At 42.9% G+C, this 24,652-nt stretch overlaps 1 protein-coding gene across 1 annotated transcript in view; it reads right to left on the bottom strand.

Moving 5' to 3' along the window:
• Positions 1 to 1,350: 1,350 nt before the first annotated feature.
• LOC138962555 (uncharacterized) overlaps positions 1,351 to 24,652 on the bottom strand; it is a 60,372-nt gene continuing 37,070 nt past the window's right edge. Inside the window, exon 5 of the mRNA XM_070334408.1 lies at positions 1,351 to 4,111. Coding sequence (XP_070190509.1) covers positions 3,967 to 4,111 — 145 coding nt within the window. The 3' untranslated portion in view covers positions 1,351 to 3,966. The remainder of the gene's footprint in view (positions 4,112 to 24,652) is intronic.

The following is a 24,652-nucleotide window of genomic DNA, read 5'->3' as shown; positions in this document are numbered from 1 at the left end:
ACCATCTACGTAATCACACAAGTGTAGAATGAGTTCCGTAGCTATTAAAGTTGCTGGGACGGGAGAAAAACTGCTGAAGCGGGGCTTCCAGTGGCCTGCAAGCACGATAGGGCTCTCCTTGGTACTCATGGCGGTGTAACACATGAGGAGGAGGAAACATGGAGGGAGGAAGGTATGTTGGCGGGTACCAGTCGTAGGGTAGGGCAAAGGGCATATGACCTTGGCCGACCGTTTGTGGTGTCGGCCTGTATGGTGGTGGGACGCTGACACGGCGTTGTTGGTATCCGCTGTCCGTCGTCTGCATGTAGCCTGCCGCACTGTTTCCATGCTGTTGTCTCGGTACTTGACAAGGAGACAAGTGCGGCGGGCTGAGTGGAGGGCCGTTACGCAAGTGTTCCCGCTGCTTCTGCTCATGGGACTGTTCTGCATCACTGGCGCTGCGGCTTGAGGGCTGATTAGGGGCGCAGTCAACACTCGTTGGGTTTTGTGGGGTTGGTAGTAACGGCCCCCGTCGAGTGGTTACAGTGGGCTGACCGGCGTATTTTATGTTGCAAGCAAGCCGGATGGTGCCTTCGCGACTAGGGTGGAGGGCGTCCCTGTAGAGCGCTTTGCGGGGGGCACCGTTGCTTGAGAGGAAGGTGTCTGCGTGGTCTACAAAAAGGACGTTTTCTTTCACACAAACTGTTTTCAGAGAGGTGTTAGAGGACAGAATTGTCTTTTTCAACAGGTGTTCTCCGCTGGTTGGTATGATGGAAGAGGCGAAGATGCGTGCCTCAGGGAACACCTTTCTGATTTGTTTCAAAAGTACGGTCCACATTTGCTCTGTAATGGTGGTCCTGCGGCACGTATTTACACCTATGTGCACGACAACTAGTTGCACTTGTTTGCACTCTGGGATATTCCTCAGCCAGTGAGACAAGTCATCTGTGTCAAGGCCTGAGACACTCAGGTTCTGTGTTTCCTTTCCCCGAAACATTAAGTCAGGCTTCACTGGGCAGAGTACCGAATCGCCCAGCAGGACGTGTGTTGTTGAAGGCCGCGACACTCGATACTCCGCCAGTTGTCCTCTCGGGGTCAGGGCAAAGCGTTCTTTCTTTTTGGGGTCTGTTTGTCATGGAGGATGCTGGTTGAGCCTCTTTTCGGCCGACGTCCTTCGAGAGAGAGAGAGAGAGAGAGAGAGAGAGAACAACCCCTTTCTTGCACACACACGCACGCACACACAAGCACACACGACCGCAAGCACGCACCCACACACACACGCACGCACGGACTCACACACACACACACACACACACACACACACACACACACACACACACACACACACACACACTCACACACAGTGATACATTGTAAAACGAAATATATCTTTATTTAGCGAGGTGATTGAATGACAACTAGCCTACATGTGCGGTGTCTATTTGGCCCTTGCCCTAAAGAAGAGACTGCTGTACAAAAACAACAATTCACACAGTTAGATGGTATCATCGATCCCACTCTTAGACACAAAGGGTAATAAAGGCACATTATATCTAAGCAAGACACATATCCAAATAATAGACTAAAAAACACACCAAGCGAAAACAAAGCAAGACGTAAAAAAACGTATACATTGCAACATAGTGACCAAGCTAAAGATGTCTTGCCGGCTGCACAAAGCATTCCTCGGAAAAATTACTTGCGACATACAACTATGGAAAGCAGTCATCGACCCAGCTAGGCCAGGGAAAGATGCATAAAAAAGACCCAAACAATTAAAAGCAGAAAATGAATATCCTTGAGAGAGAGAGAGAGAGAGAGAGAGAGAGAGAGAGAGAGAGAGAGAGAGAGAGAGAGAGAGAGAGAGAGAGAGAGAGAGAGAGAGAGAGAGAGAGAGAGATCAAATTAAGTCAAATCAAATCACATTTTTCGAGGGTTGTGGCATAAGCAATACAACGAGCTTTTTTTCAACCAGCCCTAGCCCAAAGAGAGGACTAATCTAATAACATATTTTCACGGACATTCACGTAGAAAAAAAGGTAGAGAAAAACAACAACATATGAATATTTACACAAATTCAGATTATACGCAAATATTAAACGTCCTATATGTAACGGAGTGAGAACAATGCTGAATAAACATGCATGACCAATTGTGTTATCAAAACTTTGAGTGTTTTTTGTTAGATATAATGAACACTGATGCTTTAGACAAATGAAAATAAAACTAAACGAAGTCTTCCATCACTGTGACTTTTCGTAAGTTAACATTAAATACATTGAAAGGTGTTTTTTGAAAGTATTGAGACTCATTGGGACTCTCACACATTCCGGGAGAGAATTCCACAGGACGCTGCCAGAATAGGCTAAACTTGACTTGAAGAGATTTATCCTTGGAATTGGGACGTTAAACTTTCGGTTTGGTTTGACTTTAAAGTTTGCAACGAAAGTACGTGGTGCACGGCCGGAAAGGATTTTGTGAAGGAGTACGCCTTCATTTGATTTATATCATTCTCTTAATGGGAGAATCTTAAGTTTCTTATAATCATCAAATACAAGACTGGATTGTTTCAGTAAAATTAGTTTCAGCGCTCGTCTATGTAAACTATACAATGGTTTTAAAATATTAGCACTGGCAGAGTCCCAGATGGTCGAACAATAATCCGTGATAGTTTGTATATATGCGTTAAAGAATAATAACCTTGAGTGCTGATCGAGAAAGTGTTTAATTCTGTTTAACTGATATATTTTTCTCGACATTGTTTTACACAACGACCGAACATGATGGACCCAAGACAAATTATTATCGATATTTACTCCCAAAACTTTATGATCTAGATCTCCTACCTCCTCTATTGCGTCGTTACCAATTACTATGGAATGAGGATTGTTTCGTATGTTTTGTCTCTTTCGCCTTGTTGTAATTAACATTATTTGGTCTTTTTAGGGTGAAGACTCATGTGATTATATTCCGTCCAATTAATGAGATCATCTACACTGTTCTGCAACGATGAATAAACATTGTCTAATTTTTTTTTATTATCAGTAGTGTGTAGGGTCGTATCGTCAGCAAAGAGTTCGCAGTCATCATTAATACTAAGAGGAAGATCATTAATATAAAGGGAAAAGAGTAGTGGTCAAAGGACATAACCCAAGGGGAACCCCATATAACACAGGTCTTTTGCTGGATACGGTTGAATTAACGCAGACAGACTGGTCTCGCCCGGCTAAGAAAGAAGAGAGGAGGCATAAGGTTTGGGGTGACATTCTATACTCAACTAATTTTCTTAAGAGTAATTCATGATCAATAGCGTCCAAAGCTTTTGCAAAATCGACGAATTGAACCACAGAGTTGATTATTATTAATGCTACAAAGCCAATTTTCAAGAAGGTTTGTTAATGCTGTGTGGCACGAATGATTTTCTCTAAAACCTGACTAGTTGGAATGTATAAGATCGTATTTCTTCAAATAAGTGGTCAAGTGTGTAAATATGTGTTTTTCGAGTGGTTTTGATAAAACAAGAAGAATTGAGATTGGGCTGTAATTGGCGGTGTCAGAAGAATTACCTGATTTAAATAGCGGGATTACTTTCGCCTCCTTTTATTTGATGGGAAAGTAGGATTTGTCGAGGCACAAATTATAAACATATGTAAAGGATTCTGCAATGAAAGGGGCAGACAACTTCAGAATTTTCCCATCAAGATTATCCAAACCACGAGTCCGGTTTGTTTTAAGCACACCAGATAATGAAAGACTTCGCTCGCAAATAGCAGAGGAATGTCTAAATTATGAGTGATATTTTTTTAATCAGAGAGAGAGACAGAGAGACAGAGACAGAAACAGATACGGAGACAGAGCGGAGAGAGATAGACAACCAGATTGGGTGAGATTGAGAGCCACTGAATCGCAGGGCATATTTTTGCAGTCAGGGTTCGCTGTTTTTTTGCTGCATCTTTTCTCTTCGACTGAGTCGGCAATCTCGTAAAGTTACGCTGTACTGCAGGAGCAGTAAGCGTCAACCTCGAACCATGTTATGACGGGCTTGTTTTCGTTCCGCCTACATAACTTTTGAGAGAGTCTTGTCCTCTGTTTGCAGATTCCATTGGCAGCGCCGCACCCTCCCTGGTTGACCCTGTAGAAATCACAGTGTTTGGAATGAGACTATACTAATCTGGTACGATGGAATTTACACCATTTCCAAGTTTTAGGTAACATGAACCCAACAGTTAAGTTTTTACTAAAAACTTAGTTTGCATTTATGTTCTTAAACTGAGAACAACAAGTTAAGGACCTTTTTTCATGGGACCTATTTTTATTGTGTATAAACAACAAATTTGGTTCGCATCGAAACAGTCTGAAAAAGAGCACATCATCAAAAAATAGGTATTTTGACAGAAAAATCTATTTTTTTCGAACGTTTGACGTCACCAATATGAGTAATAGTTGCACGAAGTCTGATGCGCTGACGTTCACATCTGGTGAAAATATGCGGGCGGTGAACTCGGTGTAATGTGAAAAGAAACGATCTTGCAACACATCGGATAAGGATACATAAGGTACAAGTGCCGAATTAGAAATTCTCTTCATTGTGCGAAATCGTCAGTCGGTCGGCTCGCTGTCAGCCTGTTCTCACGACACAAGTACAGTGTGCACCTTGTTCGATGCAGATGAAAGAATGCTAGCGTTTAAGGTTGTATGTGTGTATTTCAGTTGCAAACGGGCATAATGTAAGAAATATCATCTTCTCCAAGACTATGACAACGGATACAGATGATGTGGGAACATTCTCATGTGGTTGGACTGGAGATTTTGGTTCAATCCGGTGAATAATCTCCTTTTGTTTTGGGTCCAATTTTCCCCCATACGTTTGTCATTGAAGATTCATTCGCAGCTAACAAATACAATGTAAATTGAATTTGACCGACTTTTGACAAAAAGTGCGCATGCTCAGACATTTACACCATGATTTACCTGTTTTTTCCCAAAGCTTTATTCTACATACGTGAGAAAGACCACTCATTAGATAACAATATCGTTCAAATCCCACGTGTGTATATCATGTAAATGAGGTCGTGTTAAACAAGTCTGGCAGGGACCTTTTTATCCACTGCTTATGATGCCAAAGTCACCGAGACAAACGTCATTATGGAAAACAATTTGCGCTCACTAATTCCCCTGGATGAATTTTTTAGAACTAACACGTCACGCTAACGGCGTTTTTTTGCTTTGAGGTAAGAGATTGCACGATGCTTTGGAAGAGATCGCAGTTCCAAAAGAAGCGTCTTCAATTTGGCCGCCTCGACTGCGGGACATTTTGAGTAAAATAAGTAAGTACAGTATGTAGGATAAACAGAATACAACATGGCTTGATGCGTCGTACCAGCTTTATACTCGTTGCTTTTTCAAATAGTGAACAGTTCGCTCAGGCTACATAATGCAACACAGCGTCATTTTGTGGCGTACCGGATTCCCGCTAGCTGACGGTGTCACCCTAAGGAAAGATTCCTGAGCAAAAGAACGTCCGCGAAGCTTACGATTGTATCGTAAGCTATTGCACAAGCTACTGCATACGAAATTCATTAGGAGAAACGCAAGGGTTAGGTTCTTGCAAAAATAAGATCGCACTTTGGTGATTTCGTTTTTACAGCAAAATAACTGAAACCGTTGATCAAACATTCATTGACTCAGTGCTGACTATGGGATTGCGTAGCAGCTCGGAAGCGTTACAAATAATGAATATATTTGTTCTTAAAAGTTGTCATTAAAATTAACTTTTCATCACTATAGAATGAAACATAATTGCATTGTACGTTTTACTCATCGATTCCTAAATCCAAAAATATATAGATATGATTTTTTACTCTCAAAATGTGGTCAGACTTAACAAAAATCGGGTTGTGGTCGGTCATTAGCCTGGTGTCACGAACTGAAACCTCTGCTGAACAATCCTTCTCATTGCGGTCAATGGGCATGCGCAACTCTTGGACTTAAAAAATGCGACCCTTTGACCACGGACCTACATTCTACTGGATGGCTGTCTCAGGATCTAGGTCATTTTAGTGGGAATATCGGTCAACTTCGAAACCTGGGGACCAGCCACTTCCGGTTCCCCTTTCAGAGTAATGAGATTGCTGGGGCCGTAGAATTGTTCATCCAGTTTTGTCCTTTTTTTCCAAAGTTGATATTAGTCGGAAGAAACAAGGACACGTGTGGTACGTGGGGGTATTTCCCGGCGAGTTTTCAGTGTTGTTGTTGTTGTTGCGAAGCGAAGCGGCTTCCCAGTGCGGAAGGCAGGCAGTGTGTGCATCAAACAGTGTTGTTGTGATGGATGGATGAGTGAGTGATCAGGGTGAATGAGTTAGTTAAACTGTGACTGAATATCTATTGATTGATTGATATTAAAGTGAACATTAGGGGGGGGGGGTAGAAATGCACCATTGTGCACTCGCCTTGATGTAAGGAACATTACTGCAGTCTCCAACAGCTTCAAAGTGGGTTAGTCTTAGACAGGCTCTTGATAAAGACTGAGGCAAAATGTGCCAAATCACACATTGTCTTGTAAGAAGGAAAAATCTTCATTTGTCACCTTTCTGCACTTTTTTGACTTTGAGTGCATAGCCACAATGGTCACAGACAAGATGCATCAAACAGATTTCAAAAAGACCCCAAACTGAACTTGTTATGACTATTTGTAACCCCTCTCACCTTTTTGACTTGGCCGTACCCAAGCCAAAAGGCTAAAAAAATCATAACTAATTCCATGTTGACTTTTTGGTGGGGTGGACCTATTGTTCCAGACTCGCCTTGATTAAAGCAACACTAGTGCAGTGTCCAACAGCTTTTAAAATTTGTTTTGACCTCTTGACAATGTACATGTCAACGATCCCTGACTGTGATGTAGTAAGAAAACATCTTCATTTCTCCCTTTTCTCCCCTTTTTTGTGTGTCAGTGCATAGCCACAATGGTCACAGAAAAGATGCAGCAAACAGATTTGATAAAGATCCAAAAGTGAACTTGTTATGACTATTTCTAACCTTTCCCACCTTTTTGACTTGGCCGTACCCAAGCAAAAAGGCTAAAAAAAATCATAACTAATTCCATGTTGACTTTTTGGTGGGGTGGACCTATTGTTCCAGACTCGCCTTGATTAAAGCAACACTTGTGCAGTGTCCAACAGCTTTTAAAATGTGTTTTGACCTCTTGACAATGTACATGTCAACAATCCCTGACTGTGATGTAGTAAGAAAAAATCTTCATTTCTCCCCTTTCTCCACTTTTTTGTGTGTCAGTGCATAGCCACAATGGTCACAGAAAAGATGCAGCAAACAGATTTGAAAAAGACCCAAAACTGAATTTGTTATGAATATTTCTCACCTATTTTGGACTTAAAAAAATTTGGCCCAACAAACACAGCAAAAATCTTCATTTTTCCCCTTTCTTCATCATTTTGTTAGATCGAATTCATCCTCGTCCTGTGAGGGAAAAAAATCCGTCTATGAAATATTCATAGTTGTTATACGAATTGAAAACAAAAAGGCTATTAATGAGAACACAAACAAGCCAAAGTTTGCAAACTACTAGCTTAGTAGACTAGGAGTAGGAAAATCTGAAAGTGTACTGTTGCACAACTTACAGTCGACAAAGCGAGTATTTACGGCGACAGGGAGAACAAAAAACGTAAGCAAGAAGATTTTCAATATTATAAAATCAACAGTTCATAAGTTATACGCGGAAAACATAGTAATAGCTTTCATTTTACCCGAAGAATGTCGTCGACGTTGAAGTTTTTGCAGACGACATTGCTGGTGGAATTGAAACCGGATGTGATCGATCCCCAGCAGTTGGTTTGACCTCGTTTCTCTCACTGCCTGACAAGGCGAGAGAGAGAGCGCGCACTGAGACAGCCATCCAGTAGAATGTAGGTCCGTTCTTTGACCGAACGAACCATGGGTTAGGGTTAGGGTTAGGATTAGGGTTAGGATTAGGGTAAGGGTTAAGGTAAGGGTTAGGGTTAGGTTGTTCACGACCTGATTAATCTCCTCATGTTAGCGCATGCGCATTGACCGCAATGAGAAGGATTGTTCAGGCAGAAGTTTCAGTTCGTGACACCGGTAAGCCCTGTTTACAATAAGTCAAGTTTTGACTCACTGCTGGAATGGAAACGAGGGTCGTGGTGCATGTGTGTACGTATGTATATATATGTATGCGTATCCATTTCTGGATCTGCAGGCTGGTACAGAGTTACCTCCCTTTAGGCTTTTTCAAATTTCCCTTGTTTTAACCTAATTTCTTGGTTAAAACTTGTCTAAATTTCTAAATTCTTTCTTAATAATTATCAATTCCACACTTTGGCCTTAAATCAAAGTGTTTCCCTTCACAGATATCCCCTTGGGGTTGTCAGATGAGGGTAGTCTCCCATACCAACAGAAGCTACCATTCAGAGAGTGGTTTGCTTCTTAGTTGGATACCATGGGTTGACAACTCTCGCCATCAGTACCACCTGACCACTGATGAGACACGTACAATAGTGTCGAAACACGTGTCTGGTCTAGGTACAAAAACAATGGTCCTCCTCAGGTCTAGATTACCTTGCGATACGTCCCCCACAAAGGGACTTTGCTCTGTAAATCTCGGTCCCCCTTGAGGAGGGTTTGATGCTCCCAATAGGCTGTCTGTGAAGGGATACTTATTTCTCTCTCTTTCTCTGCTAAGAGATTTTAACAAATCTCGGAAGAAAGTCTCTGCTGACTTTCAATTGTTTTTTTTCACAATTTCTGATGTTTTATATATATATACACGACTTGTGTCTGTGTGTGTGTGTGTTCGCGATGCACGGCCAAAATTATCGATGGATCTGCTTCAAATTTGGTGGGCATATTCAGGTAGACCCCGGACACAATTACCTGGTCGATGAGAATTTTCAACACGTGCTCTCAGCGCGCAGCGCTGAACCGATTTTGGTTTTTCTGTTCATCTTCCCAGATCCATTCCCAGTAACTCTTCCTTATCTTCTCCAGTGTTTTGCGTTTATCTCCCTTCCTTCGTGTGGCGTCAATCCATATTCCCGTTACTATTTTTAGACGGTCACTGTCCACAACGCTCAATCCATATTCCCGTTACTATTTTTAGAAGGTCACTGTTCACAACGCTTTCATCCCGGCGAAGCCGGGTATTACTCTTCCTTATCTTTTCCAGTGTTTTGCGCGTTTATCTCCCTTCCTTTGTGCGCCGGCGAAGCCGGCGTACACCCAGCAAAGCCGGGTCCTCGGCAAAGCCGGGTATTCGGCTCTACTTCTTCCCGGCGAAGCCGGCTACCCGGCGAAGCGGGTATTCATCTAGTATATAATATATATAGATACTAGAGGAATACCCGGCTTCGCCGGGGTGAATCGCGAGACAGAGACAGACAGCGTGGCGGTTCACCACAATCACCTTTGAAGGCGAAGTCCTGTCAAACGGGATTGAGAATTTTAGAGCTTATTTCTTAGCCCTATGTTATCTGTTATGGCTTCTCAAATGCCAGAACATACAGACAGACAAAAGCCGCCAGACCCCATCACAAACAGAACTCTACAATCCACAGGTGTTGCCTCCACACACACACACACACACACACACACACACACACACACACACACACACACACACACACACACACATAGACACAGACACAGAAGCCATATATATCTATCTATATATATAAATATATAGAGATAGATGACAGTGGATTTTTCGATAAATAGATTCGACCTTTTCACTTTTACAGTGAGGACAACTTACGGGTACATGCAAGGAAAGCCCACAATTTCTAAGGCGAACAACTCTGCAGAGTCTGCTGTGAAGGGCGACGGTAGTCTCCCTGTCACACTCGACCCCCTTTGAATGAACTTATGTCCCTCCCAGGTGGAATGGGAACAGCACGAAAATGATTCAGTGGCCTGAACATTTCATGTCGAGTCCCATCGCTGTCGACGACGCCAAATGTAACCGAGTGCCGAAACACCACAATCACCTTTGAAGGCGAAGTCCACTCAAACGGGATTGAGAATAACTGTTATGGCTTCTCGAAGGAAGGCCTGAACATACAGACACGTTAAAATTAATATTAAAAGTCCTACGGTTTTGAGCCATTAAGGACTTGAGTGTTTGTCCGCTTTCAAAAAAAGAAAAAAAAGAAAGAAATAAAAAATAAGGAGAGGAGGGCAGGGGATGGGGTTGAGTTGATAATGCTCTGTGGAGTTTGTTAAAATGAAAAGTAGTTAAGATGTTTCTTGGTAAGAATTATAAATCTGTATTCTATATCTTGAATAACGGGTTTGTAAAATGATTTTTTTTTATTCAAAACGAGTTAAAAAGTGGAACCTTTCAGGATCACCAATAAAAGCAAATAGATGAGCAAGTAAGAGGAACACGAACAATAAATCTCAAAACTTTTTTTAAAAATAAAAGGATTAAGATGTAAGCCACGAGGGCCGTGGTAATAAAAACAATATGTACAGTTTGGCGACTAGTGAGCCTAGGGTGAGGATATGTTGTCTAGAGGGTAGTCGCTAGAATCAGGAGGGATGGCGGGAGCCACTCGACCTCAAACTGAAACACGCTGATGTGATAACCGTCTGCTAATTTGGATCCGTCAGTGAAGACTTTTAAGTGCTCCGAGAATTTGTAGTTTAGGGTTTCTTTTGTAACAGTAGCTAGATAGACGGGGTTATCTTTTTTTGTAGTATTATCTTCACTGTCGTATATGATAGTAGGGATTTCCTCAAGCCAGGGCGGGTAGGAGGGCGGGGGGACCCTGGCCAGCTCACTGACCTTCACCCCGCTATCGGCTAGAATGCGGTTTACTGTGTCGGATAAGGGTAGCGTTTTGGCCAAGAGTTGAGTGCTATGTTTGGTGTTGGCCTCATAAGTTTGGTGCTGAGGAAAAAAGTCAGTCAAGACCTCGCAGGCAGAGTTATCTACCGCGTGGGCTCTGACAGCATACTGAGCTGAACGGAGTTTTATCTCATCCACAAGGGGCAGCCACCCACACTCGCTGTAGACTCGACTCTTACTCGCTTGTTGGGAGAGTCCCAGAGCTATCTTGAGCGCCCTGCACTCTATAATAGCCAGTTTTTTCATGAGCGCCGGGCGCGTCGCGAAGTAAGCTTCGCACCCGTACAGGAGGCGGGAGCGAATTAATGCCCGCACTACCTCTGTGACACACTTGCGTCCTCTGGCCCAGGATTGGGACGCCAGGTAGCGTATGATATAAAGATCCTTGTTGGCCTTATTGATCAGATGTTCGATATGACTGGTCCAGTTAAGTCGAGTGTCAATGATAACGCCGAGGAACTTAACTTCTGAGCTCGGTTTGATAATATCACAACCTATCTTTATACTGCAGTTCCTGTACAGTTGTCTACGGGAGACAACAAGAAAGACTGTTTTATTTGAGGCTAGTTGGAAGCCGTTGGTGTACATATATTGACAGAGGTTGTCGATTTTAGTTTGGTAAGAAGATAAGTCAACAGTGTTGGTAACTCTGTTATGGCGTGGTCTATTAGTGTCTATTAAGGCGAGGTCGTCCGCATACAGAAGTACACTGGCACCGTCAACCTTAACAGAAGTAATGTCATAGAGCATGATGCTGAATAAGTTTGGCGCGATGATACTGCCCTGGGGAACCCCCATGTCCAGCGCATGGGTTTCGGACACCGAAGAGCCCACTCGGACAGACATCTTGCGATTGCTGATGAAGTTTTTGATGAATTGGTACATGTGGCCAGAGACACCGATTCTGCCGAGTTTTAGGAGTAGACGAGCATGCCAGACGCTGTCGTACGCAGATTTAATATCAAAGAAGGTTCCAAGAAGAGAATTATTACTATGTGCCAAGGTCTTTTTGATATTTTCAGTGACGTGCACAATGTGGTCCGCACACGAACGACCTTGTCTGAAACCTGCCTGGCATGTAGGAATGATATTGTGTTTATTGAGGTGGAACTCCAGCCTCTGGTTCACCACACGCTCAAAGATCTTGCTGAGGTGGGGGGTTAGTGATATGGGGCGGTAACTGCCAGGTAGATTGCCCGGTTTTCCGCTCTTCAATACTGCTACTACATGTGAGTCTGACCAAAGAGCTTATCCGTAGGGATACACTCTTTGGTCTGACCACGCTGCGGGGATAGTATCCTTTAACCTTTGCCGGATGCCGCTTTTGACTACACACGCCCGACGATGCGGGTTTGTCTGAACCCATACTAATTTGAAAGAGGGTTTTTACCGTTTATTTCTCTAACGACGGGGTGGGTTCAGGGAAACCCACAGCGCTACTTCAGTGGGTGCATCGAGTTTCTCCCTTCACCGACTTCTTGCAGGGGAGGGAGAGGGGGAGGGAGAGGGGGAGGGAGAGACTGAGAGAGACTGAGAGACTAAGAAAGAGAGAGAGAGAGAGAGACTAAGAAAGAGAGAGAGAGAGACTAAGAAAGAGAGAGAGAGAGACTAAGAAAGAGAGAGAGAGAGAGACTAAGAAAGAGAAAGAGAGAGGCTAAGAAAGAGAGAGAGAGACTAAGAAAGAGAGAGAGCGAGAGAGACGAAGAAAGAGAGAGAGAGAGACAAAGAGAGAGAGAGATACTAAGAAAGAGAGTCAGAGAGAGACTAAGAAAGAGAGAGAGACTAAGAAAGAGAGAGAGAGACTAAGAAAGAGAGAGAGAGACTAAGAAATATATATAGAGAGAGAGAGACTAAGAAAGAGAGAGAGAGATACTAAGAAAGAGAGAGAGAGAGACTAAGAAAGAGAGAGAGAGACTAAGAAAGAGAGAGAGAGAGACTAAAAGAGAGAGAGAGAGAGAGACTAAGAAAAAGAGAGAGACTAAGAAAGAGAGAGAGAGAGACTAAGAAAGAGAGAGAGAGACTAAGAAAGAGAGAGAGAGACTAAGAAAGAGAGAGAGAGAGACTAAGAAAGAGAGAGAGACTAAGAAAGAGAGAGAGAGAGACTAAGAAAGAGAGAGAGAGAGAAAGACTAAGAAAGAGAGAGAGAGAGACTAACAAAGAGAGAGACAGAGAGAGAGAGAGAGACTAAGAAAGAGAGAGAGAGACTAAGAAAGAGAGAGAGAGAGACTAAGAAAGAGAGAGAGAGAGAGACTAAGAAAGAGAGAGAGAGACTAAGAAAGAGAGAGAGAGACTAAGAAAGACTAAGAAAGAGAGAGAGAGAGACTAAGAAAGAGAGAGAGAGACTAAGAAAGAGAGAGAGAGAGACTAAGAAAGAGAGAGAGACTAAGAAAGAGAGAGAGAGAGACTAAGAAAGAGAGAGAGACTAAGAAAGAGAGAGAGAGACTAAGAAAGAGAGAGAGAGAGACTAAGAAAGAGAGGGAGAGAGACAAAGAAAGAGAGACAGAGAGAGAGACTAAGAGAGAGAGACAGAGAGACTAAGAGAGAGAGACAGAGAGAGAGAGAGACAGAGAGAGAGAGACAGAGAGAGAGACAGAGAGAGAGACAGAGAGAGACAGAGAGAGAGAGAGAGACAGAGAGAGAGAGAGACGGAGAGAGAGAGACAGAGAGAGAGAGAGACAGACAGTCAGATAGACAGACAGTCAGATAGACGGATAGACAGATAGACGGATAGACAGATAGACAGACAGACAGACAGAGCAACTGACAACAGACATACAGACAGAGAGATACGGACAGACAGACAGAGAGACAGACAGACACTGTTCCGCCGCTTTGGTAATTATGGGTGTAGCAGAACCCGCGCCGTCGGCAGAGGGATAGTTACAATCACTACTACTCTTTAAAAGTATGGGTTTGTGTGAACCCGCGCAATCGGTAGTGTTTATGTTAATTAAGATAATCAATCAATTTTAATGTTTTGTCATGTACACACTAAAAATTTGCAGACAGAGAGCAAATTAGGTGTGTGAGAGATACTTAAAATTTCAAAACGATACCTTTAATGGTTCCAGAGTTACAATGATTTTAGTGTGTCTCTGGGTACAGGTGAACCCAGGAAGCACGGCAAAGGTTAAAAACCAGCATAGATTGAAAAACTGAGTGAGCAACTAAACAAAGTTAGGTGGTAAATGTTTTATCATGTGATATTATATTGGGTCTAAACCTGTGGATTTTTTTTTTGGTCTTTCACAGAAGAGATGGCGTTTTGGGCTTCTTTTGCTTTAAACATGCAGTTTGTAGGCAACTGGTTGTCATCTGGGGGGTATGTGAAACCCTTCTCCTGATCTAACCTATAATTGAGTCGTTCAGTATCTAGGGATTTTGATTGACTATTTTTGGCAAAGGTATCTGCTAATAGGTTTGCCTTTTCAGAGTCAGTTGTGGTCAATTTATCACACGATAGTAGTGGTTTTTCTTTAGTTCTGTATCTACATTTAAATCTGCGGATTTTCTTCCAGATTTTGCCACAGTCTTTGCAATCTCTAGTTTCTTTGTGGACAAAGTTTTCCCAGTTTTGAAGTTTAGTCTTAGCGGTGATCTGGTTAAATTGTATTTCAGCTGACTTCATATTCGTGAAGTTAGCGTCTGAGCAGTGCCTGAGATATGTCCTAATGTGATATCGCTTGTTTGCCAAGGCTTCATCACAGTCTGCATTCCACCACTCATTCCTTCTGGCCTTACAGTTAGGATTTACTGATTTAAGCGGAATGTGATTATTGGCAGCAGTGAGTATACATTGACGTATGTTATTGTAAGAGGCTTCGATGTCATCCGTAAGGAGAGTTTCCTCCCTGACACCCTCGAGCTCCGCACGGAAGCTGTCCCAATTTGCCTGTTTGTAATTCTACTTTTTTCTGGCCTCCGAGTTATTGCGATTAGGGGCGAAGTGGTGGAAGGTAAGAACAATGGGTAAGTGATCGGAGCCGAGGGTGTCCGGGAAAACGTTCCAGTCGATGTCAGTGACTATGGCATTTGAGCAAAGGGAGAGATCGATTGCTGACGGGGAATGGTCAGCTCTGTCTGGAAGTCTGGTTGCCGAGCCATCGTTTAGTATACAAAAGTCAGTTTCCAAAATGACGTCAGCAAGGTTGCTATTGGCATGTTTATATCTAGGGTTAGCAGAGTCCCACAGAGGGTGGTGATTATTAAAGTCACCCATCACGCACCAGTGTGCCCTGCTATGATCCAGGGATTTTAGCCAGTCGTAGTTCCTTTTTTATTACACCCGTGGGGGTAATATATGTTAACTATGTTGAGGTTTTTGGATCCTTTTATTTCGATTTCGACAGCACATGTACTGAGATTTTCTGAACTAGGGATGAGAGGTGCAAAGGGTTTGTAATTTAAGGAAGACTTTAGATAAATAGCTGTTTGAATGAGTTGCCCTGAGCCCTTTTGCTCTACTATGGGAGGGAAGTCAAAACCATCTATAGAAGGCAGTAGGGAGCGTTTTCTCTTGACTGACTGGATAACTAAGATGTCAGCAGAGTGATTTGACATATAATTATATAGCTGAGAGAAGTTAGAGTTGATAGAGCGACAGTTCCACTGTAATATGATAAATCCGTGACCGCTTTCACCTTGTTCAGCCATTTTAACACGCACAAAGAAGGTAAGTTAAAGGGCAGATTTAAAATAGGTTAAAAAGTGGTTTTAACAGCTTTCATATCCGTCACGGACAAGTGCTTGGCACCAGCAAGGGCGCCCAGCGCCAGAGTGGCGCCGCCCGGAATGAAGCGTTCAACCTTGGTGTTGGAGAGTTGTGTGTATGTAGCTGAGAGGGAGTCGATCAGGTCGAGAGGGCTCTGCATCTGTCTGGCCTTAACCATGAAGCCGAGGCATTGCTCGATGAAACCTTGAAGGCCTCTTTGTTGTTCATTTAAATGTGCATATTGCTCTCCTGTTTTTAGCTTATCAAGTGCAGCGTCGGCGAGCTCATGCTCTGCCTTCTGCTGCTCCTCCCTCATCTGCTGCTTTATTTCCTGTTCAGTTTTAAGTTTGTATTCTCTGAATCTCTGGGCCAATCCCTCTTCCATTCTCCCCATCAACCTCTCGAAGAGCTGCTCTTCTTTCGAGTCCTCCTTCCTGTTCTGGGCTTTGCGTAGGAGGGAGGCCTTTAACCCGGGGGTCCCATGAAGCGGCGCCTCTGCCCGAGCCGTCTGAGATTTACAGGGCGCCTGGGGGCCAGGATTTGGATTTTGCGAAGTTGTTTGGTGCTTCGCGGTTGCAGCAGAACTGTCCGCATGAACTGGAAGGTGTGTATTGTCATGTTCGGTCATTTTGTTTTTGATTTCTTGTATTTTATTTACTTGCCCACCCAGGGGGGGTCTCTGGACAGCCAAAGAGTACCCGGACCGGGGGGTTGAGGTCCGCCGGATCGGTTGCGGAGGGGGACGCCAGAAGGAGTCCCTCATTTCCGCTGGGGCAGTCGCTGTTTTATTTTGTTGTTTGGCGAGCTCGCGTCGCGCCCGATCCAGGGCCTCAGAATATGGTATGTATGCTGCCGACCTGATCTTATTGGCCTGCAGCCTCAGTCTCATTTCCGGGCATCCAAGATAAGCGGCGGAATGCTCGCCCTTGCAGTTTACGCAATGTTTGGCCTCGGTGCACGTCGCTCCGTCGTGGCCCTTAGAGCCACATCTGGGGCAGATCTGCACTTTTGATTTGCATTGTTGTTTTAGGTGCGATAGTCTCTGGCACTTCGTACAGCGCCGCACTGGAGGAGTGTAGGGTTCGACGCCGTACACCTCACTCTCCAGAACGACGCTGTCTGGAAGAATTGCCGTTGTTAACCTCGATGGCAAGGTCAAAAGTTTTTTTCCTCCTAAGGCCGAGTCCCTGCAAAGTTGCAGGGCCCTCCTTCAGGTCCTGCACCACCACGGGGAACTCTTAGAAGGAGGGAGGAGGTTGCTTGGGTTGGTAAAGAAGTTTTCTTCGGGGTCTTTGTTTTGTGTGTGTGTGTGTATTGGCAGGTGGTAGTGGCTGTTGAGTTGTCTGGTTATCTTGTGATTCAGTTAGGGGTTGGGAGGTGTCGACCCCCCGGGCAGATGTTGCATGGGAAATACCTGTGTTTCCCTGAAGAGGGGGACCCTCGCAGAGGACCTTTTGCTTCTTTTTCTTTTTGGGCTTCTTACGATTGACTTCGGTGAAGTCTTCCTCAAAATGATCAGGAATCTGAGAGCGTGGGGGGCTATCCCGGAAGAGAAGAGATTCCGGAGAGCTCTGCCCCCCCTCAGGGTCGTCCTCCTGCAATCTCTTTCTCTTGAAAGGAGAAGATATGCTGGTTTTTTCATTGGTGATTGCTTTATTAAGCTGTTTGGATTTTGGGGACTGACCAGTCTGGCTGGCCCGGTCAGTCTCATTTAGTGATTCCTCCATGGGAATATTTGGGGCACGGTCAGAACCGCTTGCTGTTTGGTCCATATTAAGGGACCAATCTTGCTCCCTCAGAGCAGTGGTATTTGTTGGAAGGTAGTTATCTACCCAGATGAACGTGGGAGCGGCAGCACCCAGGCCGTCATGCGTTTCCCGTCTATCTGCAAAGGTGGTGTTTGGCAGGTGTTTGTGTTTAGCAACAGGGCTAGTTTGTTTGTCAGCAACTTGGCTATCTTGGTGGTGGAGCGAGCTCCTTTGCGCACTCATCACTTACAAAGTACGGTCACCAAAAAAACAAGCCAAACAACTCAGGGTTAAAAAGGCAGGGTAAAAGCAGGATAACAAAAGCGTCCCTAGACAAAGAGTGAGCTGAAGCTCACCCCTCTAGCGACTTTCACTTCTCTCCCGAGAATCACGAAGACTCCTGCGGGGCGAGTGGGAAGGCCACCAAAGGCAGCTAGCCCCCTCTCTGGGCCCACGCCAAGAGCAGAGGGAGCTGTGTCGTGTGTTTAAGACACAACGAAAATGTGATTGTCCCCCTTTACCCTCAGGAATTCGGGAGAAAATTGCTATTTGAGCACTGACTTGGCAATGTAAGCTCGAGGTGCGTTAAAGCAGTCGCTATGTATGCAGCATGTTTGCTTGTGAAAGAACGCACTCTATGGGCCAGCAACTGCAGTGAATTACTCGTGCTGAGTGTGACATGACATGATGCACATGGCATGATGACATACAGACACACCAAAGCCGCCAGACCACATCACAAACAGAACTCTACAATCCACAGGTGTTGCCCACACACACACACAAACACACACACACACACACACACACACAGAAGCCGTATATGTATAGGTTACAACACGAGTGGTTTTTTATATGGCTTGTATTTCAGTCAAGACCCAGCGGATGAATATCATCGGGAGACACGAGCCTCTGGCGAGTGGCTCTCGATTGATATTCCCGCTGGGTCTTGACTGAAATACAAGCCATATAAAAAACCACGAGTGTTGTAATCTGTATATCCCATTCTACCATCAAACACAAAGTGTAGACTACTAGCGGCACTGTTGCGATCTGTGCAGGGTAAAACAGTGTTGCCAGCGAGACTTAGCCCTTTTGCAACCTTAAACTAAGTGACCGTCGCTGAAAAAATAAAACGAATGAGTGCATCGATAAGTACGCGGTAACACTACTTTCAGACCATTTAAAAGCTTTAAGTAAAGGTTCATAAGTTGCAAGAAAGTAATGAAGTCGTATAGAAATTAATTTAGTTGAAGCGCACAATTCTTTTGTTTTGCGTTTCAGGTCGGCAGAACGGGCGAAACGGGTTTGGGACCCATTTGGCTTACTCGATTCAGAATCGATTCCACGTTGTTTTTCTCGAACGTGTGTAATTAGGCTTATTGACAGAGAAGCAAATTTTAGGGAACAAATATGTAGGTTTAGATTTAACCATTTGCTCCCTATTTGAAATGTATCTACGTGATAAACTGTTTTGCGAGTGTGTTTGCATGGATGAACTTAAACTGGTATGGGTGTGAGGAAAACGCGACCGACACGTCTGTCACCGCCGATTGATTGCATTTTGAAGGAATATGACTGGATTACGAAAAAATACACACATACCTTCATCGCCAATGTGGACTTACTGCAGAGCCAGGCAAAAGAGTAGACTTGCTCGCAAAACACGTGAAACAGCCGACGTTTGATAGCGAAGCCCAACCGTGCCAGGTAAAGGACGCTTCTCGGTCTCGCTGCGCATGTCACCAGTGACAGTGTTGTTGCTTTGAGTTTGACTAACAAACTCGAAACTGTCATTTAAAACATGAGCCAAATGTGTATTGATTGTGTGATTAGTCTATGTGACAGGGCTTCTATTATCTGTGCTCCCTAGCTTCTGTCAGTTCCCACACCGACACTGCCAGAGAAACTGAAGACGCACACCAAAACACACTACCGACAGATTCTCAAAAGTCGTCTGCTAACGATGCAAGGGAGGGTACTCGTGTTTTTGTTTTGGTTCGCTAGCATCTGGTTATCTTGTAAGTTGAATGTTCGTTTTTTTCGACCTGCATTGCTTTCATAATGAAAGAAACGTTTGCTTATTGCATCTCATACATCAGATCAGTTCTGAGATTCATTTTTGCGTGCAACTGATATGGTTTTCTGAGCCGTGCAATACGATTTTGGAACTTCATACAAATGTGTCACATTGTTCGGCGCGAGGTCAAAGGTCGGGAGGAAAGTAGTTCTTTGCCCAAATCGGAATCTGCACTATCATATATTTTTTGGAGTCCATGATGTATTTATTGAGCTATAAAAATACAACATATATACCCATACTGAAGTAACAGAGACAAAGAAGGGAGGTCATGGGATATATATATGTATATCTATATCTATAAATATATAGAGATAGATGACAGTGTATTTTTCGCGTGGCTATAAATTGATTCGACCTTTTCACTTTTACAGTAAGGACAAATTACGGGTGCAGTCGTGACATTCTAAAAATAGTAACGTAGAAACGGGAATATGGATTGACGCCACACGAAGGAAGGGAGATAAACGCTGGAAACACTGGAGAAGATAAGAAAGAGTTACTGGGAATGGATCCAGAGAAAAACCAAAATCGGTTCAGCGCTGCGCGCTGAGAGCACGTGTTGAAATATCTCATCGAGCAGGTTGTGTCCGGGGTCTACCTGAATATGCCCACCAAATTTGAAACAGATCCATCGAGAACCTTGGGCGTGCATCGCGGACACACACACACACACACACACACACACACACACACACACACACACACACACACACACACACACACACAAGTCGTATATATATATAGATATAAAATACCTTTCCAAAATTAGATCTAACTTGTTCGCGTATCCATTTCTGGATCTGCAGGCTGGTACAGAGTTACCTCCCTTTAGGCTTTTTCAAATTTCCCTTGTTTTAACCTAATTTCTTGGTTAAGACTTGTCTAAATTTCTAAATTCTTTCTTAATAAATATCAATTCTACACTTTGGCCTTAAATCAAAGTGTTTCCCTTCACAGATATCCTCTTGGGGTTGTCAGATGAGGGTAGTCTCCCATGCCAACAGAAGCTACCATTCAGAGAATGGTTTGCTTCTTAGTTGGATACCATGGGTTGACAACTCTCGCCATCAGTACCACCTGACCACTGATGAGACACAATAATGTCGAAACACGTGTCTGGTCTAGGTACAAATACAATGGTCCTCCTCAGGACTAGATTACCTTGCGGTCCCCCACAAAGGGACTTTGCTCTGTAAATCTCGGTCCCCCTTGAGGAGGGTCTGATGTTCCTGTGAAGGGATATTTATTTCTCTCTTTATCTCTGCTAAGAGATTTTAACAAATCTCGGAAGAAAGTCTCTGCTGACTTTCAATTGTTTCTTTCACAATTTCTGATGTTTTATATATATATATATATGACTACTAGAGGAATACCCGGCTTCGCCGGGGTGAATCGCGAGACAGAGACAGACAGCGTGGCGGTTCATCACAATCACCTTTGCAGGCGAAGTCCTGTCAAACGGGATTGAGAATTTTAGAGCTTATTTCTTAGCCCTATATTATCTGTTGTGGCTTCTCAAATGCCAGAACATACAGACAGACAAAAGCCGCTAGACCCCATCACAAACAGAACTCTACAATCCACAGGTTTTTGCCCACACACACACACACAAACACACACACAGAGAAGCCGTATATATATATATGTATATCTATATCTATCAATATATAGAGATAGGTGAGAGTGTATTTTTCGCGTGGCTATAAATTGATTCGACCTTTTCACTTTGACAGTAAGAACAACTTACGGGTGCAAGGGAAGCGTTCTGGACAGCGCAGTGACATTCTAAAAATAGTAACTCAGAAACGGAACTCTACAATACACAGGTTTTTGCCCACACACACACACAAACACACACACACACAGAGAAGCCGTATATATATATGCATATCTGTATCTATAAATATATAGAGATAGGTGAGAGTGTATTTTTCGCGTGGCTATAAATTGATTCGACCTTTTCACTTTGACAGTAAGAACAACTTACGGGTGCAAGGGAAGCGTTGTGGACAGCGCAGTGGACAGCGCAGTGACATTCTAAAAATAGTAATAGTAACTTACAAACGGGAAAGCCACACGAAGGAAGGGAGATAAACGCCAAACACTGGAGAAGATAAGGAAGAGTTACTTATAATGGTGAAATGAACACAAAAACCAAAATCAGTTCAGCGCTGCGCGCTGAGAGCACGTGTTGAAATATCTCATCGATGATATTGTGTCCGGGGTGTAGCTGAATACGGTGTCCAAATTTGAAAAAGATCCACCGAGAACTTTGGCGTTGTGATGTGGTGTAGCGGCTATGGTGTGTCGGTATGGGGGCCCGGGTAGCTGAGGTGGAACCAAAATAGCTGAGGTGGAACCAAAATCGGTTCAGCGCTGCGCGCTGAGAGCACGTGTTGAAATATCTCATCGATGAGGTTGTGTCCGGGGTCTCTCTGAATAAGCCCACCAAATTTGAAGCAGATCCATCGAGAACTTTGGCCGTGCATGGCGAATACACAAATACACAAATACACAGATACACAGACACACAGACACACACACAGACACAAGTCGTATATATATATAGAAGTGCCAAAAGGTGCGCACGAAAAGCGGACAAAGGGGCTAAAAAATAAAAGTTGACAAACACGACTGATATTGTGATTTTTGTTAAGACAACAGATGCTGGAACCCAATTACGAAAAGAAAAGATAAATTTACCCAAATGATTTTACAAATAACGATAATTTTGTTCGTTATATCATTCAAAACGGCACTGAGTCATAGCATTTAGGTTATCTCGCACGTTTTTAAAGCTAGGGCTTTGAAACTTGGCACACAACCAAAGTATAATGACCTCCAGGTATGGTGCACATCACATTAAACAACATTGAATTTCAAGGTCACAGCGAGGTTAAATTTCCTTTGCAAACTGGAAAATTGTCGTTGTCACGTCTTACATGTTTTAATACTAGATCAGTTAGACTTTACATACTTCACATACTTTCAGCATTTTTATAAAACCTCATTAAAAGTGACCTGCTGGTTAATCTTTGTCAAAGTTCAAGGTCACAGCGGGGTCACATCTGGTCCAAATGTGGAATATTTTCAATTTATTCAGCGCGTTTATAGCACGAGCTTTGAAAATACACACAGTTCTAGTGTATAATGTTCACACACGATTAAAGTCTGGTTGAAAAAGTCAAGGTCACAGCAGGGTCGCGTTGAGGTCAAACATATACATTTTTCAATGAGGTTTTCTCATATGTTTTTGAAGCTAGGGCCTTGAAACTTGGCACACTACGCAAGTTAAATTAAACCTCATCAAATTCCAAGGTCACAGTAAGGTTAAAGATCCTTTAAAGATATTTTCTAAAAAAGGTGACCGCCTGGTTAATGTTTGTCAAATTTCAAGGTCACAGCAGTGCCATCTGGCTTAAACTTTGAAAAATTGTCAATTTCTTCAACTAGTTTTATAGTGTTTGAAGTCATTCACACATGATGAAAGTCTGGTTGATAAAATCAAACGTCAAGGTCGCAGCGGGGTCGCATTGAAGTCAGACACATACAATTGTCATTTTCACGAACGCCTTTTAAGCAACACCTTTGAAACTTCACACATTCCAAAGTTTTGATGTTGTTTGGTTATAATCAAAGTGTGGTCAATTTCCATGATTGAGAGCATTCAGAGGGGTCAAGTTGAGGTCACACAAAAAGTGATAATCTTTATAAGACTCACGTTTGCTGCTATTGCTCACTTGACATTGGTGAAAGTGCTTATTTTATAATTGTTGATCTTGATGTTTTGACCAATTAATATTACCAGGATCAACCATACCAGATTTCAAAGTCCAGAAGTTGTCAAACCTCAAACCTGTTGGAAGTTTCAAAGATTTAAGCATCAACAAATTTCTATTTGATTTGACCTTAAATAACAGATTTGACCTTAAATCTTAAAACAGATCAACCAGACTTTGGTTTTATATAAATTGAAGTTCAATACAATTTCCTTTTTTTTTTTACCCAAACCATAACGCCACTTTGACCTTGACATTTGACTAAGGTCGACCAGACTTGGTTCATGTTTGGTGGTGTTGTCCATTTGTAAATGTACTGATATCTGAAATATGACATGACATGTTTTGTCGTTCCATGCTACATGCAGTGTCCGAACAATCTCATTTTTACCCACACGAGACCCTGCTATGACCTTCACATTTCTCAAGGATCAACCTTGAATTCTCCATGTTGAACAATCATTAAGCAAAAGCGTTGTTTGAAGTTTGAAGGTTCTAGCTTCAAAAATCTCTGAAAAAATATGTTTCATCCGTTTTCTGAACCACATGTGACCCAGCCGTGACCTTGAAATCTGACAAGGGTCAACAAGACTTTTACCATGCATGGGGGCGATTAAACCCCAAATGTGTGTGAAGTTTCAAGGTTTCAACTTAAAAAACGTCTGAGAAAAATATACATTTTCCTTTTTGGACAATGTGTTGCACGCAAGACAACACGACAAACGCTCGTGTTATCATTCTTTTACTTTAAGGTCGACTTGCGTGCCCGCTCTTTCGCTAATCTCAATTAAAATTCATCTTGGAAGTTCGGTTGTATTACGCTTTTAATTAAGAAGATTAAACTAAGACAACAAATAGTTAGTTTTACCCATTAAACTCGATAAGGTAGTAACATTTTATGTTGAACGCAAGATGGTGTCGCACGCAAGATCTGAAAAGATGTTGACGACATAATTTCAACACTTGATAGCGCATTCGTGGTTCGTGATTTCTTCACAAAATTTGAACACAGAATGTGTCACGTAGTTCCGTAGATGAAGTAGATCTTTGTACATGTAAATTTTGTTTTTAAAAGAAAATAACCGTTAATTACCGAACATTTTGTCGCACGCAAGATATGACGAAATTTTCAAATCGTTTTCAAAAATGCTGTTCAAAAGTTCTGCAGTCTTTGCTGGATTACTTGAAAGACAGCAGTTTGATACACCGTTATCGCTTGACGTGTCGACATCAATTCCAGAATTTTTGAAAAAGAAATTTAGTAAATATCTGCGATTGAAAAATGTATGCCGTGATGACGACACATCTTGCGTGCGACACCTTAAAATTCGGTTATCGAAAAAAAAAATTCTCTCGAGATTTAGATTTGACGTTTGGTCTCGTCTGTAAAGCGATGTTTCAGGCATTCAATCAAACTAAATACAAGGCATTTGTGCTTCTTGTTATTTTTCTGTGGCATATTCAAAACACGAGGTA

Source organism: Littorina saxatilis, linkage group LG3 (assembly GCF_037325665.1).
Source record: "Littorina saxatilis isolate snail1 linkage group LG3, US_GU_Lsax_2.0, whole genome shotgun sequence".
Lineage (NCBI taxonomy): Eukaryota > Metazoa > Mollusca > Gastropoda > Littorinimorpha > Littorinidae > Littorina > Littorina saxatilis.
Note: the sequence above shows the minus strand (reverse complement) of the source record. Positions and strands in the feature narration are given on the sequence as shown.